Source organism: Thalassophryne amazonica, chromosome 6 (assembly GCF_902500255.1).
Source record: "Thalassophryne amazonica chromosome 6, fThaAma1.1, whole genome shotgun sequence".
Taxonomy (NCBI): Eukaryota; Metazoa; Chordata; class Actinopteri; order Batrachoidiformes; family Batrachoididae; genus Thalassophryne; species Thalassophryne amazonica.
The window spans coordinates 18,054,413-18,071,738 of record NC_047108.1 but is presented as its reverse complement, the minus strand read 5'-3'; the positions used below and the strand labels follow the sequence as shown (position 1 = coordinate 18,071,738).

General features: G+C 42.4%; 1 protein-coding gene across 22 annotated transcripts in view; it reads right to left on the bottom strand.

The window, feature by feature from the left end:
- tfe3a (transcription factor binding to IGHM enhancer 3a) overlaps positions 1 to 17,326 on the bottom strand; it is a 55,990-nt gene that overhangs the window by 22,519 nt on the left and 16,145 nt on the right. For all 22 annotated transcript variants that reach the window (XR_004561127.1, XR_004561137.1, XR_004561139.1 and 19 more), the window contains exons 3-6: positions 14,217 to 14,276; positions 12,767 to 12,941; positions 12,486 to 12,686; positions 3,576 to 3,674 (exon numbers count right to left, since the gene is read on the bottom strand). Coding sequence is in view for 1 of the 22 variants with exons in the window: in XM_034171839.1 (XP_034027730.1) it covers positions 3,576 to 3,674; positions 12,486 to 12,686; positions 12,767 to 12,941; positions 14,217 to 14,276 (535 nt within the window). In the remaining 21 variants the exon portion in view is untranslated. The remainder of the gene's footprint in view (positions 1 to 3,575; positions 3,675 to 12,485; positions 12,687 to 12,766; positions 12,942 to 14,216; positions 14,277 to 17,326) is intronic.

Here is a 17,326-nt window from a genome sequence, read left to right as displayed (position 1 = left end):
GTGCATTCTGGCTCCAATCAATCAACAGAATCATCAATACTCAGGGTCGGAGGTCATTTGGAAGCTAATCGTTCCAACTATTCATCATCGCTAACGGTATTATCTGATGAGTGCATTATTTACTCTGAATGCTCTCAGTTCCAGCACAACGTTAGCCAGTGTGCTGAACTGCTGTACCGGCGGGGTTAAGCTAGCTAGCTCATAATCTACCTGAATACAAGATAACTGTTGCTATTTGCATTGACCGTTATTATCGCAGAATTAATGGTGAACTCTGTAGATAAGAGGGGTTTTTTTGGAAGAGTTTATACTTTGTTAAAACAAGTAAACTAGATCATGTGATGCGGCAAGCTAACAGGCAACAGCAAGCTAACAGGCAACAGCAAGCTAACAGGCAGCAGCGCTCTTTCAAACACTTCCTGTTTTCATCCTTTCAAAGGTCACACGTATCAAGATGATTTGTGATTGGTCATCAGTGCAAAATTGTGGGTCGCCAAATGTCATTTGCATGCTAACCGTTTATTTATTCATCGTAGCGTTACGGCACAACAAACACATTTCACTCAAACCTTAAAACCACACATTTTTGTTAGAAGTGATGAATAAAAATGTTGAATAAAATAAGCAACATTTTTGAAAAAACACTGTCACAATGTCAGAATATTGATTGTGTGGAAATAAACAAATAAATAAAATAAATATTAATAAATTGGGTTTTTCAGTAATTTCACAAAGTAAAAAAAAAAAGAAAAGCATCAGAAGGCCGATGCAAACCAATCACTCATGAATATTTTTTTCTGATCAATTTCAGCTTTCGATCATCTCTCCTGCCCTGTTGGTTGCACAGCATAAAATGTTTTTGTTGACCTTGACCTTTAGCTGATCCTCTCCAAAAGTTAATCACCTGGAGATTTCTGTCCGAGTAACATTCCCACAAAATTTGGTGAAAATCCATCCAGCTGTTTTTTTAGTTATCTTGTCAGTCAGTCAGACAGACACACAGGACCGATTACAACACCCTGCTTCATCCTTTGGAGGGCGCGCGCGGTAATTAAGCTGTTAGCTTTGAAGTAATTGTGTAAATAAATAAACTTTATACAAAAAAAAGTTTTTGTTTTTTTTTGGTTTTGTAAAAATAAGTAAACTAGAAGCCACTCAGAGTGTGCAGACCTCTACCAAGGCCACTCGTTCCCTTGCCGCCAAAATACCCACGAACGTTCGCATTTAGCATCAAGCATCAAGCATCAGAAATGACTCTTTGGACGTTATTAATACATTTTTGAGTTAAATATTCCTGAATGTTTAAAATTTCTTCTGTATCTAAAATATGTTCCAGATCAAATTCTAAATAAAACCACTCATTTTCTCAGACATTTTTCATCTGCTCACCAAATTTCATGAACATCCTCTCACAACATCCTGAGTTAAATGTTGCCATGCACCAAACTTTATTCTGGGTCTCTCTTCCAGAATATATTCCGGACTGCCTCCAAAACTGAATCACTTTGTTCCTGGAACATAATCCATTGGCTCCCCAGATTTCACTGAAATGTGTTCATCACATTTTGAGTTATCCTGCTAAGAACCAAAGTCCAGTGAAACCATGAGCTCTGTGGTGGAGTTATGGTGAGCTGTGAGGAAGTATAAATGAAATTGTTTTGAGATTTTCAAATCTGTTTGACAAACAAACAGAAAGTCAAACATTTTTCTCTCCGGCCCCTTCATCAGTCAACACGACTGAGCTGGTCAAAGGTCAGAAGTCACAGCCCAAAGAGAATCTGATTTGTAAAAAAAAAAAAAATTACCTCCGTCTTAATCCTCCTCTTGTCATGATCTGTCAGTAAAACTAAAATCCTCATGTTTCTCTCTCACACGCATGCAGCCGCTCGTCTTCCTCTTTCTGCATGTGAGGACTGTTGAAAAATGAGGAAACGTCTAAGAAAAATTTGAACCCTCCCAGCCGGTGTACTATCAGCCCGACAGCCCCGACTCCACCCAGATCAGCAACCAGGAGAAAATCTGCTCCAATCCACAGGCTTCCTGCTCCTTTCCTCCTTCATTCATCTTTATTTCTTCTGTGGTGGATTTTCACAGTGCAAGTCCACTTTGTGTTCCAAAGCTGAAAAAGAAGTCAGCAGGCCACAGGCGTTTTAGCTTTAATGAGGCGTCATTACTGTCTGTTCTTGGATTTCAAACTTTAGGTTGCAACAGTAAAACAGACACCTCGACTCCGATGCTTCACGTACGTTACGGTAAAAAGCCTCATTCCGTTTGTTTATGTTTGTCCAAACAGTCAAAGATTTTTCATTCTTCTAAATCTCCACCAACAGTGTTGTCTCTGCCCTCGTCCCTTTTAAGGGAAAACATCAGTGGACTTTCTGAACACACAGAAACTACAGCGCCAATCTTGCATCACGATGCAAGCAAGGTGCTGGTGCAGGAAGTTACACCTGCAGGGGGCAGTCTGACTGGAAATGACACAACCAAAGTTTTTTCACGGACAGTTAAAAGGTTGCACCACAGGCTATGTTCCGTTTCAGGCTCCACCTTCTTGTGTGGGCGTGGTTTATAGAAGCTCAGAGGAGAAGAAAACGGCCCTCAAACAATTTAATAAAAAGCAGACGTTTTTCCCATGATCCTTTGCACTAAATGTGTTCTGATAAGCCGCTCTGCAGAGCTGACCCGGGTTCACTCTCCGAATGACACAGTGGAGGAAGATTATGATAAAATTCTTGACAGCAGCTGTTGTGTGAAAACACTTGAACGAAAGCTGCAGTCGAGGAGGTTAAAGGTCGACCGCTGCATGTGGACTCTCACTTACACACGGCAGCTCAGCTTCTCTTCCATAATCTTCATGACAATGTGTCAGTTTTCTCGAACAGTGTCTCATTTTGGTAATTTTTTCCTCCATATTTTGGGTGAAATTCAGTGTTTTTGCCACCAAAAGTCTGTCCCCCTGAAAAAAACTTAAAATTTAAAAAATCCAAGTGGAAGAATTGTGAAGAGTGCTTCAATGAATCAAAGAAAACTTAAAACTATCAGAATCAAAATGTATCAGAGACTGAAGGAGAAGAATTTTGGGTGAAAGTTTTCACCGCACAAAATAAAATAATAATAATAATAATTTAAAAAATGTTAAATTTAAAGTTAAAAACTTTAAATTTCTAAATTCTGCAAAGAACTGTGAACAGTGCTTCATTGACTCAAACAAAACGGAAACAAAAAGAAAAAAAAAAAAGGAGGAACAAAGGCAACTTTGTGTTTCTTGAAGGCAGACGATTCATTTCTGAAAGGAAATAAAAAATAATTCTCTGTTTCCACAGGAACGGTTGTCACTGAACACTGCTTTACTCTGTCAATTAACTCAACCAGCTGTGTTCACCCAATCAAGAGCCGGCAAACACCAACCAACTCAACGCACTGCGAAGCAGATAAAACAATTACCTTTCACTCTTACTTTTACACTAAATATCAGCTCTTTGTTTTGACAGGAAATGATTCCGCTTTTAAACTGATGGTGGCGCTAGCACACACCGAGCCCGTCTGCTGGGTTTTTTTTTCTGTTACTGCATTACCGTGTTGGCGAGCTGCAATCCAGAGTCGATCAGTGTGAGGAAGTCATCATTAACACTCGATTCCAGGCTGATGATGTCATCAATCACCGTCTCTTCCATCTGAATCAGTCAATCACAGAGCAGATCAGATTAAACACAATTCCCATAATTCCATACTAACCAAGTTATGAAAGAAATTCAACTAACATTTTTTCTTCTATTACAATTTTTGAAACCATAACTACAGCCCAACTGATACATCAACTGACCAAAAATATCAGCCGATATCACCCTTTCACAAACATATCGGTATCAATGGTATTTGTGCTAATATGAACTCTTTTATTCTACTTAATATGCAGAAAAAACAGATTGTTGGAAATGGTGTCACTGTTTACAATGCTGTCAAGCATGGCTGGGACCCCATCACCCCTTGGTCGTATTTGCTACAACAGCTACTCTGGCTGACTGTTAGTCATATTTATAGTTATTCAGAATAAACTGTAAAAAAATAAAAATAAATCAAGGCTGATTTGCATTTCTTTGTCATAACGGTTTGATAAGGAAATGTTAGGAATTGCTGCCATTTTTTAATCAGCAGATATATCTGTATCATCATTTTTTTTACTCAAAAAATCAGTATTGGTCCCAAAAAAATCTACATCTGCCACATTCTAATGTTAACTGTGTTTTTCTGCACAATACACATTTTTCAGTTCTTTCTATTCTGCCCACGATCGTGCTGTTTTCCAGAGTTGCAGGACTTGCAGGTGCAGTGAAAAATTAGCCCACAGTGAGTAAACACATGACAGCAGCCAACAAACAAACACACACCTGTTAACTGATCTCCAAAGTGTAATCAGGTATGACGTGTGCATCGGGAGTCTCTTGGTGCCTTTTTTTTTTGGTGATTTTGGCTGAGCAGGATGCATACTTGTCAACCTATACAGATTGTCTGTAAATTATACGGATTTTTCCAAGTTTCAGAGTCATACGGATGTACAAATAAAGTCTAACGGATATTCAGGGTTTTCTGTTGTAAATTAATTTTATTTTACTGTTGTTTTTCTTAAACATCGTCAAATGATCTTCACAAAAAGACACAAACACATGGTTCTAAACAAAAGATTGTGAAACCGGATGCTTGTTTTCCAAGTATCGCGCATTACCGTAACTTCTAGTCTGGTCTGCCGGTCCCTGATACATAAATTACGTATCAAAGTTTCAGCACTTTAATCTAAGAAGATGAGCGCCGCCGACGTTCACGCGTGCAACAGGAGTTAACCAAATCAATCAGCAGAACTCAGCGCATGCGCACGCAGCGGCACATGAGGCAACTTCAAAAGGTTAATGAAGCAAAAAAACAAACAAACAAACAAAAAAAACCTAAATAAATATTTAGCCTTTTTTTTATTTACGCAGCAAATCCAGAGACGTAAAAACACAGAATGCTCACACGCGCGGGTTTGGTCCGTTTATCCACGGAGCCAGAAACTGGGGAGCTTGTGTCCATTATCTTTGTCGGAATTACGCGTAGCTGCTGCGGGTGAATTTCGGTGTATTTAACGGAACGCGTTTGTGTTTTGCGGCGCAGATTTTACTTGATAAATAAATCAAAGCTGCTCTGGGATCAGATCAGGTTTTCTTTTTCTCCCTGTCTGCATATATAGTAATCGTAAATGCCACTCTGGCACAACCATTTATGTACATAAACACACATATGCAATTTATTCTTGCAAGACAGAAGTTATGGAGTGCCTGAGTGAACGTGGTGTGTGTGTGTGAGACCCCCAGATCAGATCAGGTTTCCATCTCACGGACTCAGAAATCAACTATTTGTAGGATTCGACGGAAAAACATTTTTGAAAAATTACACACCTGATCTTTCGGAACAAATCATAGCTGCCGCTTTTAAAAAGAGACAAAACACAACAAAGAAGATAAATTTTTATTAAAGAGACAAATAAAATGACAAAACCCCAGTTATGTGATACCGCTATGTGGTTGTGTGTACAGTAATAAAACTGATTTTGGTGAGATTTGGAGGTTATAAGGATTTTGTGTTGATTTTATGGATTTTCTCACTTGGTTATACAGGTGGACCCTCAAAGGGGTTGACATGTATGGCGATGATGAGACGGAGATGCACAGCTGAGCATTAGATCCGCTCGATTCGGCCACAGTCAACAGGAAACTCTCTACGTGTGTGTGTGTGTGTGTGTGTGTGCGTGCATGTGTATGTGTGTGTGTTGACTCAACAGGAATTCTGCTGACGGTTTGCTGAAAATTTGTCAAACTACTCTTTCAAATATTTCACATAATTAAGATTTTTTAAATAAATTCTGATTGTCTTGTGTAACTGAGAACTTTCAGGTTTTTCCTTTATGACTTCACAAAGAGAAGCTCCTCCTCTGTATGTCTGATCCCTCCCTCAAGCTGTGATTGGTCATATTTTTTATAACCGCTACCATCAAACTCCCTTTTCTCTGCCTTTATTCGTTACTGAATAAAGTTTAATCAAATTCTTCTCTCCTCCCACTATTACACGACTTTTACACCTGGCAGAGTTTGTCGCCGTTTTGCACCATACAGGGTGGAGCTACAACTAAGCACACCTCTGACAATTTAACAGGGCAACTCTCTCTGCATTGTGTCATGGCGCCGAGCAGGACCACCACTCAGAAAAAGTCATGCCCCCAGAGGTCATCCGCTGTGTTCCCATGTTGCTGCTGCAACCACAGCCGATTAAGTTTGCCGTTTCACAACTCTTGATTGGCTGGGCACACCTGATTTAGTTAATTAGCAGTGGGTGGGGCAACATGTGATCTAGAGCAGGGGTGGGCGTCGAGGGCCGAGACACTGCAGGTTTTCTGTGTAACCAATCACCTCAGCAGGTGGGTTGCTGATGAGCTTCTGCTCTGAACATAAACACCTGGTTGTCAATGAAATCACCTGCTGAAACACCTGATCTTTAATGAAATCACCTGCTGAGGCGATTGGTTGCATGGAAAACCTGCAGTGTCTCGGCCCTTTATGGCACATGATTGCCCACCCCTGATCTAGAGGGTCAAAAATAAACTGCAATACATGCATCAACCACAGGGGGAGTACAAGAATAAAAGCAGTTCAAGGACATACGTAGAATGAGATAATATTTGGCTGCAACAAGAAAACTAAAAACGTTTTGCCTGCACGTTTGTTGATGATGTCATCGCAATCGTACACCAAACTTCTTCTTTGTCTTTCGGCTGTTCCCATTAGGGGGCACCAAAGCAGATCAGTCGTTTCCATCTCACCCTGTCCTCTGTATCTTCCTCTGTCTCACCAACCGCCTGCATGTCCTCCCTCAGCACAACCATAAACCTCCTCTTTGTCCTCCTGCCTGGTGGCTCCATCCTCAGCATCCTTCTCCCTATATACCCTCTGCACATGTCCAAACCATCTCAGTCTCACCTCTCTGACTTTGTCTCCAAACCATCCCACCTGAGCTGTCCCTCTGATATGTTCATTCGAATCCTGTGCATTCTCGTCACTCCCAAAGAGAATCACAACATCTTCAGCTCCGCCTCCTGTCTTTTTGTTAGCGCCACCGTCTCTAAGCCATCCAACATAGCTGGTCTCACTACTGTCTTGTAGACTTTCTCCTTCACTCTTGCAGATATTCTTTGGTTACAAATCCCTCCTGCCACCTTTCCCCACCCACTCCACCCTGCCTGCACTCTCTTCTTCACCTCTCTACCACACTCTCCTTTACTTTGGACAGTTGACCCCAAGTATTTAAACTCCTTTACTTTGGACAGTTGACCCCAAGTATTTAAACTCATCTACTTTAGCCACTTCTACTCCGTGTAGCCGCACTATTCCACTATTCTACTGACTTTCATTCCCCTGCTCTCCAGAGCATATGTCCACCTCTCCAGGCTGGACTCAACTTGCTCTCTACTGTCACTGCAGATCACAATGTCATCTGCAAACATCATAGTCCATGGAGACTCCTGTCTGATCTCATCAGTCAACCTGTCCATCACCACTGCGAACAAGAAAGGACTAAGAGCTGATCCTTGGTGTAATTCCACCTCCACCTTGAATGAGTTTGTCATTCCTGCTGCACATCTCACCACTGTCACACTATTCTTGTACATATTCTGCACTACCCTAACATATTTTTCTGCCACTCCAGACTTCCTCATATAACACCACAGCTCTTCTTTTGTCATCCTATCATAAGCCACAAACTAAATCTACAAACACACAATGTAACTATTTATTTTGTTTATGTTTATTTGAAATGGGACAATGCATATTAATGAACATAATTACATGTAAATATGCCGGATTATAGCAGGATGCTAATTTCCATCCGTAGTCCCAGTAACATAGAAACAGACTAAGACCACACAACATACCAAAATAAATTAATCATGATAGAAAAACAATTAAAACAGAATATACATACAAATATTTACAAATTCAAAGTAGCAATAATTGATAGTTAATAAGCAGCCGACAGCTGGAGGAACCAAAAGAGTTTTATGATGGGCGTTAAGGTGCAAAAGTACTGTATTTGTTGTGTGGGCCGCCAGAAGAGGAGGTACTGCTGGCCCACCACCAGAGGGCGCCCTGCCTGAAGTGTGGGCTTCAGGCACGAGAGGGCGCTGCCGCCTCCAGGAACAGCCGAGGTGACAGCTGTCACCCATCAACCATGACAGCTGTCACTGATCATCTACATCACATCTGGAATAAAAGCAGGAAGACACCTCCACCACATCGCCGAGATATCAACTTCATTGAGAGGTAATAGACTCAGCCGTTCGTGTTTTGCAATATATCTGTATATTGTGAGTGTTTGCAGGAGTACCGGCCCCTCTTTCCGTGGAAGCTGTGTGAGTGCAGGACGGCACTCTTTTTCCCTGAGGAATCACTGCGGTACTCCACAGAATATTGAGTGAGAGGTGGAGGTGGAATTCCCACCACTATTGTTACTGGGTGTACACACACCCACACTTGACTGTCTTTGTTTTCCACCAGCAGTACCAGATCCGACACGCCGAGACGGTGGCCACCTGGGGACTTCGGGACTTGGCGGCTCCAGTATCCCTCGGGTTCGGTGGCAGTGGAAATCGTGTGGTTCCGGTTCGTCTCCAGACGGGCGTCTCCTATCGTCGAGCCTGCCCACACGACACCTTTATTGACTGACTTGTATCCATTCTGTAATCTGCTGTGTTTGGTTGTGGCATTCACAACAGTAAAGTGTTCTAATTTAACTCCTTCTATTGTCCGTTCATTTACGCCCCCTGTTGTGGGTCCGTGTCACTACACTTTCCCAACAGTATTAAAGTGACAAGTGCTACGTGCAAAGTGCTTCAGTGCCTGGTTGAATTGCACATTACAGTAGGTTGTATTGCATGTTGCCCAATACACTCATTTGCACATGCACAAGTGTAAATATTGCACAGGGTGTCATACACAAGTTCATTGTGTAAAGACTACTAAACCGTTTAATAACATAAAGTACATAAGGGCATTGTGTACATATAACTGAAAAGAAAAAAAAAAAAACTCGAATGGTGCCTCCACAGTTGAATTGCTTTTTAGGCTACAGATGGTTGCATGTCTGATTTGCCAGTAACCAAGCTTTCAATTGTCCTTTGAAGGTACTGAAAGTGGTGCTCTCCCTGATTGTGACTGGGAGGTTGTTCCAAGCTTGCCCACCTTTTACGGATAACACGTTCTGGCCAAAGGTGATCCTTCTATGAGTAATCTCACAGTAGCCTCTTGTGTCAGATCTTGTACCATACCCTGTGAATTTTTTTTTTATGTGTATGAATTCTTTAACAGGAGTTGGTGCTGGTCCATGTAAACATTTATATATGAAGCAGGCATATTTGAATACCTTCAGATTTTCAAAGTCTAGAAACTTATTCTTTTCCGGAACCTTACAGTGATGATAAGAATTAGATTGTCTATCATATATCTTAACTGCTCTACTATACAGCTGCTCTATGGATTTTAACAGCGAGGTGGCTGCAAATGCCCAGTTAGTGAAACAGTAGTCAATATGTGAGAAAACCATGCCAAAGAGATACGTTTTGGCTGCATTAGTTGTTAGAGAGGGACATATATGTTTAAAATTTAGTGAATTAAAATTTACTGTGTTTTTGACTTTTTTAATATGTTTTTTTGAAGGACAAGTTTGAGTCCAAAATAACTCAAAGACATTGAGTCCAAGATACTCAAAGACTGGGATACCACCTCCAACTCCTCCCCGTCAAAAAACACATTGGACCTTCTAATGTCTCTTTCTGGCCTTCTCTATACTTCATCAGTATTCTCAGAACAAACACTTCTTAGTGCTCTTTCTCAGCATGAAACCATATTGCTGCTCACCTGTTTTCTAAGCCTAGCTTTGACTAGTCTTTCCCGTAACTTCATTCTGTGGATGAACAACTTTATGCTTCTGTAGTTACTGCAGCTCTGCACATCACCCTTGTTCTTAAAAATAGGAACCAGCATAATTCATCTCCACTCCTCAGGCATCCTCTCACTTTCCAAGATTTTATTAAACAATCTGGTTAGAAACTCCACTGCCATCTCTCCTAGACATTTCCATGCCTCCACTGCAATGTCATATGGACCAACTGCCTTTCCACTCTTCATATGTAGCTTCCCTCACTTCATCCTTACTAATCTCTTCCTGATTTTCTCTCAAACCATCATCTAGCCTTTTCTCTCTCATTTTCTTCATTCATCAGCTCCTCAAAATATACTCTCCACCTTCTCAACACATTCTCCGTGCTTGTCAGCACATTACCATCTGCATCTTTTACCACTCTAACCTGCTCCACATCCTTTCCAGCTCTGTCGCTTTGTCTGGCCAATCGGTACAAGTCCTTTTCTCCTTCCTTACTGTTCAACCTCTTGTACAGCTCGCAAAATTTCCTTAGCTTTTTCTATTTATCATTTTGCGATACGCTGCATCTCCTTGTACTCCTGTCTACTTTCTTCCTCTCTCCAACTATCCCAATTCTTCTTTGCCAACCTCTTCTCCTTATGATTTCCTGGACCTCTTCATTCCACCACCAAGTCTCCTGGTCTTCCTTCCACTGTCCAGATGTCACACCCAGTACCTTCCTAGCTGTCTGCCTCACCACAGTGGCAGTACTTTTCCAGTTGTCCAAAATTGCTTCCCCCCCACCCAGTGCCTCTCTCACTTGCTCGCTGAATTTCACATAACAGTCTTCCTCCTTCAACTTCCACCATCTGATCCTTTGTTGAGCTCTCACTCTGTTCTTCTTCACCTCGAAAGTCAGCCTACAAACCACCATCCTATGCTGTCTAGCTACACTCTCTCCTGCCACCACCTTACAGTCTCCTATTGGGCACCACAGTCTCATTTGAAGGCGAGCACTAAAGGGGTAAAATATGACGCACATGATGTAATTTCTCTACTTCCGGGGAACAAACCACGGCATTTTCAATCAGTTTTTGGCCAAATTACAGGCAAACAAAGTGAAAATGCAAAGACAAAGTGATGATGCGCTGGGAAAGTGGACAAGTGTTGCAGTTTGTTTATGACCCGGAGTTCAAACTTGTTGAGGTGTTTTTGCAGGTGAGACAACTGAGCTACTCTGGTTAGCTATGTTGGCTAACACAACCTCTCCCATCTGCCTCATTTTTTCTTCTCCACTGGGACCAAAAAAAAAAAAATTTCGTGACTGCTTCAGTGATTGCAGTCAAAAACAAAACAGTACACCATTTTTCAATGTGAACGTATGCTGTGTATGTTTTGTGCAATGGAGCCGAGGTCCCCATAAGTGGTCAAATCCCGCGATATCACACAGGATTCAAATGAGACTGCGGTGCCCTATTTCTTTTAGTTTGCATCTCCTACACAGAATGTAGTCCACCTGTGTGCACCTTCCTCCACTCTTATATATCACCCTGTGCTCCTCCCCTTTCTTAAAGTAGGTGTTCACCACAGCCATTTCCATCCTTTTTGCAAAATCAACGACATCTATCCTTCCTACATTCCTGTCCTTGATACCACATCCACCCATGAATTCCTCATCATCTCTGTTCCCTTCATCAACATGCCCATTGAGTTCCACTCCTATCATAACTATTTCATGCTTGGGTTCACTCTCCACCACCTCATCTAACTCACTCCAGAAATTTTCTTTTCCTTCATCTCACAACCTACATGTGGAGCATATGCACTGATGACATTCATCATCAGTCCTACCATTTCCAACTTCAAACTCATCACTCTGTCAGACACTCACTTAACCTCCACCACACTCTTAACATACTCTTCCTTTAAAATGACCCCAACACCATTTCTCTTCCTGCCCTCACCATGATACAACAACTTCAACCCACCGCCGATGCTCCTGCTCTTACTTCCCTTCCACTTGGTCTCTTGCACACACAATATATCTACCTTTCTCCACTCCATCATATCAGCCAGCTCTCTCCCTTTAGCAGTCATACTGCCAACATTCAAAGTCCCAACTCTTATTTCCACCCTTCTAGTTTTCATCTTCTCCCGCTGTCTCTGGACACATTCTCCTCCTCTTCTTCTTCTCCCAGCAGTAGTCCAATTTCTGCCAGCAGCCTATTGGACAGCGGCACCAATGGCAGTGGTTGTTAACCCGGGCTTCGACCGATCTGGTATGGAAATTTGATTTGTAATCTGAATCTTTAATTTTGGTGGGTTTTTTTTTTTTACACCGGATGGCCTTCCTGATGCAACCCTGCTCATTTATCCAGGTTTGGCACCGGCACAAATAGCCATGAAGATAATCTGCCCTCTGTTGGACAAATGTTACAATCTGGGGCATTGACCTTATGACCACGTGGCGTTTATAAAAATAAACCGTTTGTGCGTTGTGTTTCCAGTTTTTACGTGGAGGTGACTGTAGATGTTCGTACCTCCTCCTTTGGGCTGTCGGGAGAACCACTGACTTCAGACTTTCCACTGGGGGTGGAGACAAACTGAGGGGAGGGGCTGGCTGAGACTCCAGCTGGCACCTGATTGGCTGCAGCATGTGTGGTGGAGAGGTACTGACGGACCTGCTGCCGCTGCGCCTGCTGGATGTGATACCTGGTCGGGTTCTCCAGGTGAGTCTGGACCTGGGAGGAGGTCATCAAAACTAGCCACAGAGAAATTAAAACAAACAAATAAACAAACAAACACACTCTGCACCTCCTACCTTCAGGACCTCTACTGGGACCTGAGCAGGAGGTCTGCAGGAGGGGGAGGAGACAGAGACTGAGATCGGGGAGGAGGAGGAGGAGTCTGCTGCTGGGCGAAAGAGCTGCTGCTGCGCCTCCCTCTGCTCCTGCTCCCGAGCCTGCTGACGCATCAACTCCTGACGCATCAGAACCCTGCAAGAGGAAGAGAGGAGGAAACAGAGAGATGAAAGAGTGGAGAGGTGCAACCGTAGGACACAAGGAGGAGAAAGATTAGAATAGAAGAGGAGGAGGGCAGAGGAATGTGAGGAGGAGACCAAGAGAGGAGGGAGAGCATGGGGGGGGGGGGACAAACGAGGGGGAGGGGGGAAAGAGGAGGTGACAAGCATGAAAAGATGAGAGTGATCGAAGAAAGAGGAAAACAAAGGATGTGATAGGAGGAGAAAATATAGAGGAAAGGTGAAGGAAACAAGGTGGCAGGAGGAGTCAGAGGGGAGGAGTGTGATAAGGAATGAAGAAAGACAAGAAAAGAGAAATGTACAGGAAAGAGACAGAAAGAGAGAAACAGACAGGACAGAAAGGAGGCGAAGAGAAATTACCACCAGGGTTTTCAACTGTTGACCAAAACGTATACTCTGAAGACAGACAGGACAGAGAGACAGACAGACAGACAAAGACAGGACAGACAAAGACAGGACAGACAGACAGACAAAGACAGGACAAAGAGAAACAGATTGGACAGACAGACAGGACAGAGAGAGAGAAACAGGACAGACAGACAAACAGCCACACAGGCAGACAGACAAAGACAGGACAAAGAGAGAAACAGACAGGACAGAGAAAGAAAGACAGACACACAGACAGACAGGACAGAGACAGACAGACAGACACGACAAAGAGAGAAACAGACTGGACAGACAGACAAGACAGAGGGAAACAGACAGAGGACAGACAGACAAAGACAGGACAACAAGAGAAACAGACTGGACAGACAGACGGGACAGAGACAGAAACAGACAGACAGATAAACAGACAGGACAGAGAGAAACAGACAGGACAGACAAAGACAGGACAGAGAGAAAGGACAGACAAAGACAGGACAAAGACACAGAGTGGACAGGCAACCAGGACAGACAAGACAGAGAGACAGACAGATAGGACAGACAGACAGACAGACAGACAGGGCAGATAGGACAGAGAGACAGACAGGACAGACAGACAAAGAAGGGCAGACAGAGAGACAGACAGGACAGAGAGACAGACAAGACAGAGAGAGAAACAGACAGATAGGACAGACAGACAGACAGATAGGACAGACAGACAGGGCAGATAGGACAGAGAGACAGACAGGACAGAGAGAGAAACAGACAGGACAGAGAGACAGACAGGACAGAGAGAGACAGAGACAGGACAGACAGACACACAGACAGACAGGACAGAGAGACAGTGTCGGTCTTGTGGCCTGGTTACCTGGACGACATCGCTGAAGGCAGCGAGGATGATGAAGATGAGGAAGCTGCTGCTGCCGGACTACAGAGAGATGTCGGAATGAATAAGAATAAACTTCAGTTCTTTAGGAGACGTCGCTCAAAGAGCTTCACATCAAAAGAAATCATTAAAATTCATAAAAAGATTCAAACAAATGCCAGAATTAAAAACAAGATGGAAGTTGTCATTAATTAACCGCGAGGACGGAGACACATTTTAAAATTTTAAAAAAGGAGACGCAAACACACACACACACACACACACACACACACACACACACACACACACACACACACACACACACACACACACACACACACCACACACACACATCATTCTAAAAATTACTATTTCCTTTTGGAAAGTTGATGCTTTGTTTAAAAATATCCTGTGAATAAATGTAAGATTTGATATGATCCTCAGGCTTTGATATTAAGGCTTTGATTTTAAGCCGAGACATTGAAATAAAATAGTTAATGCCAACGGCATGATGCAGATATTTATTACATTTTATTCAATTAAAGTGGAATTAAAAGACTTTAATTCTCAGTTAATATGAAAAAAATCATAGTGGTCACATTACTTGAACAACAGATGTCAGTATTCTCTCAGGAGCAGTGGTGGGCCCAGATAACCAAAAAGTTAGCTTCGATAACTGGTAATCAGCTCACTGAAAAGTTATCTTTTTAACGCTAAACCGATAAACTGTCTAAAAACTTACCGGAAGCTACAGCTAACCGATAACCAATAACTTTCAATTTTGCCTCAAATACGCTCTCAGTTCAAACTCAAAATCAGAAGCTGGTTTTGAGTTTAAACACTGCCAAAGCTTCTAACAGAACCAATGGTGATCACAAACCCAAACAGCCAATGAGCCAGTGCTTGTCTTTGTGCGCTCTGCGCCCTGCTGTAGGAAAGCATCATTTACCCTGACAGGATACAGTGGTCCCGCGATGAGGCAGAGGTCTTGAAATGGAAAGCAGGTTTGAATTATGGTTTTGCTTTAAAAATAAAATTATTCCAGTAGGGGTGTCGGAAAAAATCGATTCACATCCGAATCGTGATTCTTATTTATTACAATTCTGAATCGATCCAAAATGTCTAAGAATCGATTTTTTAAAAGCATTTTTAAACATAATCTTGCTTACTCGCTGCATGTACTGTTTGTCAGGCAACGGCTTCCATACTACAGCGTCCCCGCGAGGGGGCGGGGTCCGGCGTACTTCAAACACTCGTGAGATGCAGAGTTCAGTGGCTGTAGCTTAGCATGGGGGATGAGGAGCTAATTCAGCCAGCACCGTCTTTGCTGAAGGCAAATGTTTGGGCGCATTTTGGATTTTATTATTTGCTGCATAAGAAGGAGCTTGACATGACTTATGCAGTGTGCAGAATCTGCAAAATGAAAGTCAAGTACTTCGGAAACACTTCAAATTCGCAAGCCAACATGCTACGCCATCACCCGGAGCTAAAAGAGGGGAGCAGCGGTCTTTGCCAACTACTGACCAGCACTTCGCTAAACTGCCAGCCAACTCCGAACGAGCAAAGCAGATAAGTAAATTTACATCTAGAATCACTTGATTAACCTTGTAAAGCTGCATTTTCTTAAACATAAACATTTTTTAAGTAATACAACTATTTCTCAGAGCTCTTTGAATCAAAAATCGATTCTGAATCGAATAGTCACCCCAAGAATCAGAATCGAATTGAATCGTGAGTTGTTGTACGATTCACATCCCTATATTCCAGATAGAATAACTACATTAATGTAAACTCTTAAAATGTACAAAGTGATATATAACACATATCTGTTAATTTTAAAATAATGCACTAATTCTGAAGATATGAATATTAACACAGATGCCCAAAGAGGATTATGGGTAAACTAAGCCTCCGCTCATACTGATTGGTTGATTCATTCATTCCAAGTAAAAAACAACAAAACTGAATCAATGTAACATGTGTTGGTGTTTACAAATAAATGTGCTTTTGTAAAATATGTCTTTTTTTCATTTGTATAAAAAAAAGAAAGAAATTTTCAAGATCCCGCGAGACAGCGCCTAAGCGCACGCTAGGGTGCATCAAATTTGAATGGTAAATTTCAAAATATTAATTTGGCTGGCATTGCAATTTGTTCTAATTAACATAAAAATGACTTTTGCAAAGTTTTGAGGAATTCCATTGAGATTTAGGGGTGCCACCCAACACATGGACTTTTGTGAAATTGCAAAAATGTGCAATTTTTAGTCTAATTGACAAATGGTTGACCTGGAAATGTTGAATACAGTGAACTTTTATACAGCAACATGTTCAATAGGGTTATCAAAGTAAAAGTTGTTTGTTTGCCCTTTGGGCAACTTGGGCATTTCTCAGAATTCAACTTTCAAGATTCTCCATTCATTTGTCCTATAGACAAAATGAATGGAGGTCAATGGGACATGTTCACATGGCCTTACCCTGAGTTTTGTGCAGCAGTGATGGATGTCGGACACATACATAAAATTTAATTGACTTTATTGTTAAACACAAGGGGCGATACTGGACACCACCTCCATTGTGCACCCTACACTGGGACAGCAAGTTAACACCGATGCTCAGCAATGTGCACCAGTTGAAGGGGCGTCTTACAGTGGTGGTTGGAGATGCAGAGCAGCTGAAATTTCTTGGTGTCCCAGCGTATAAGAAGCAGACCAATGAGGCATGTGGAGTGATCAATGCCCAGTTGACATGCAAGTTGCTGCAGGACTGGTGCTGTGCTGACCAGGTTGTCAACATGGCATTTGACACCACTGTGTCAAACACCGGCCATCTCACAGCAGCCTGCATTGCCATACAGCTCTCACTGGGTCGACCACTGCTTTGGTCTGGGTGTCGGTACTACATTGGTGAGGACCTCCTGAACCAGGTTTTCACAGACCTTAAGGTGGTGACTCCACGGTCCATACTCGCCAGAGGTTACCTTGTTCACACGTCTGAGAGAGAAATGGAACCTGTTACCACAAGAATCTAGCAGCCAATGGTCCCACTACATTCCTGGCAACACCGAGCAACCACTCCTAGGCAAGTTACGTGCTGAACTTGTCAGGTGCGCAAAA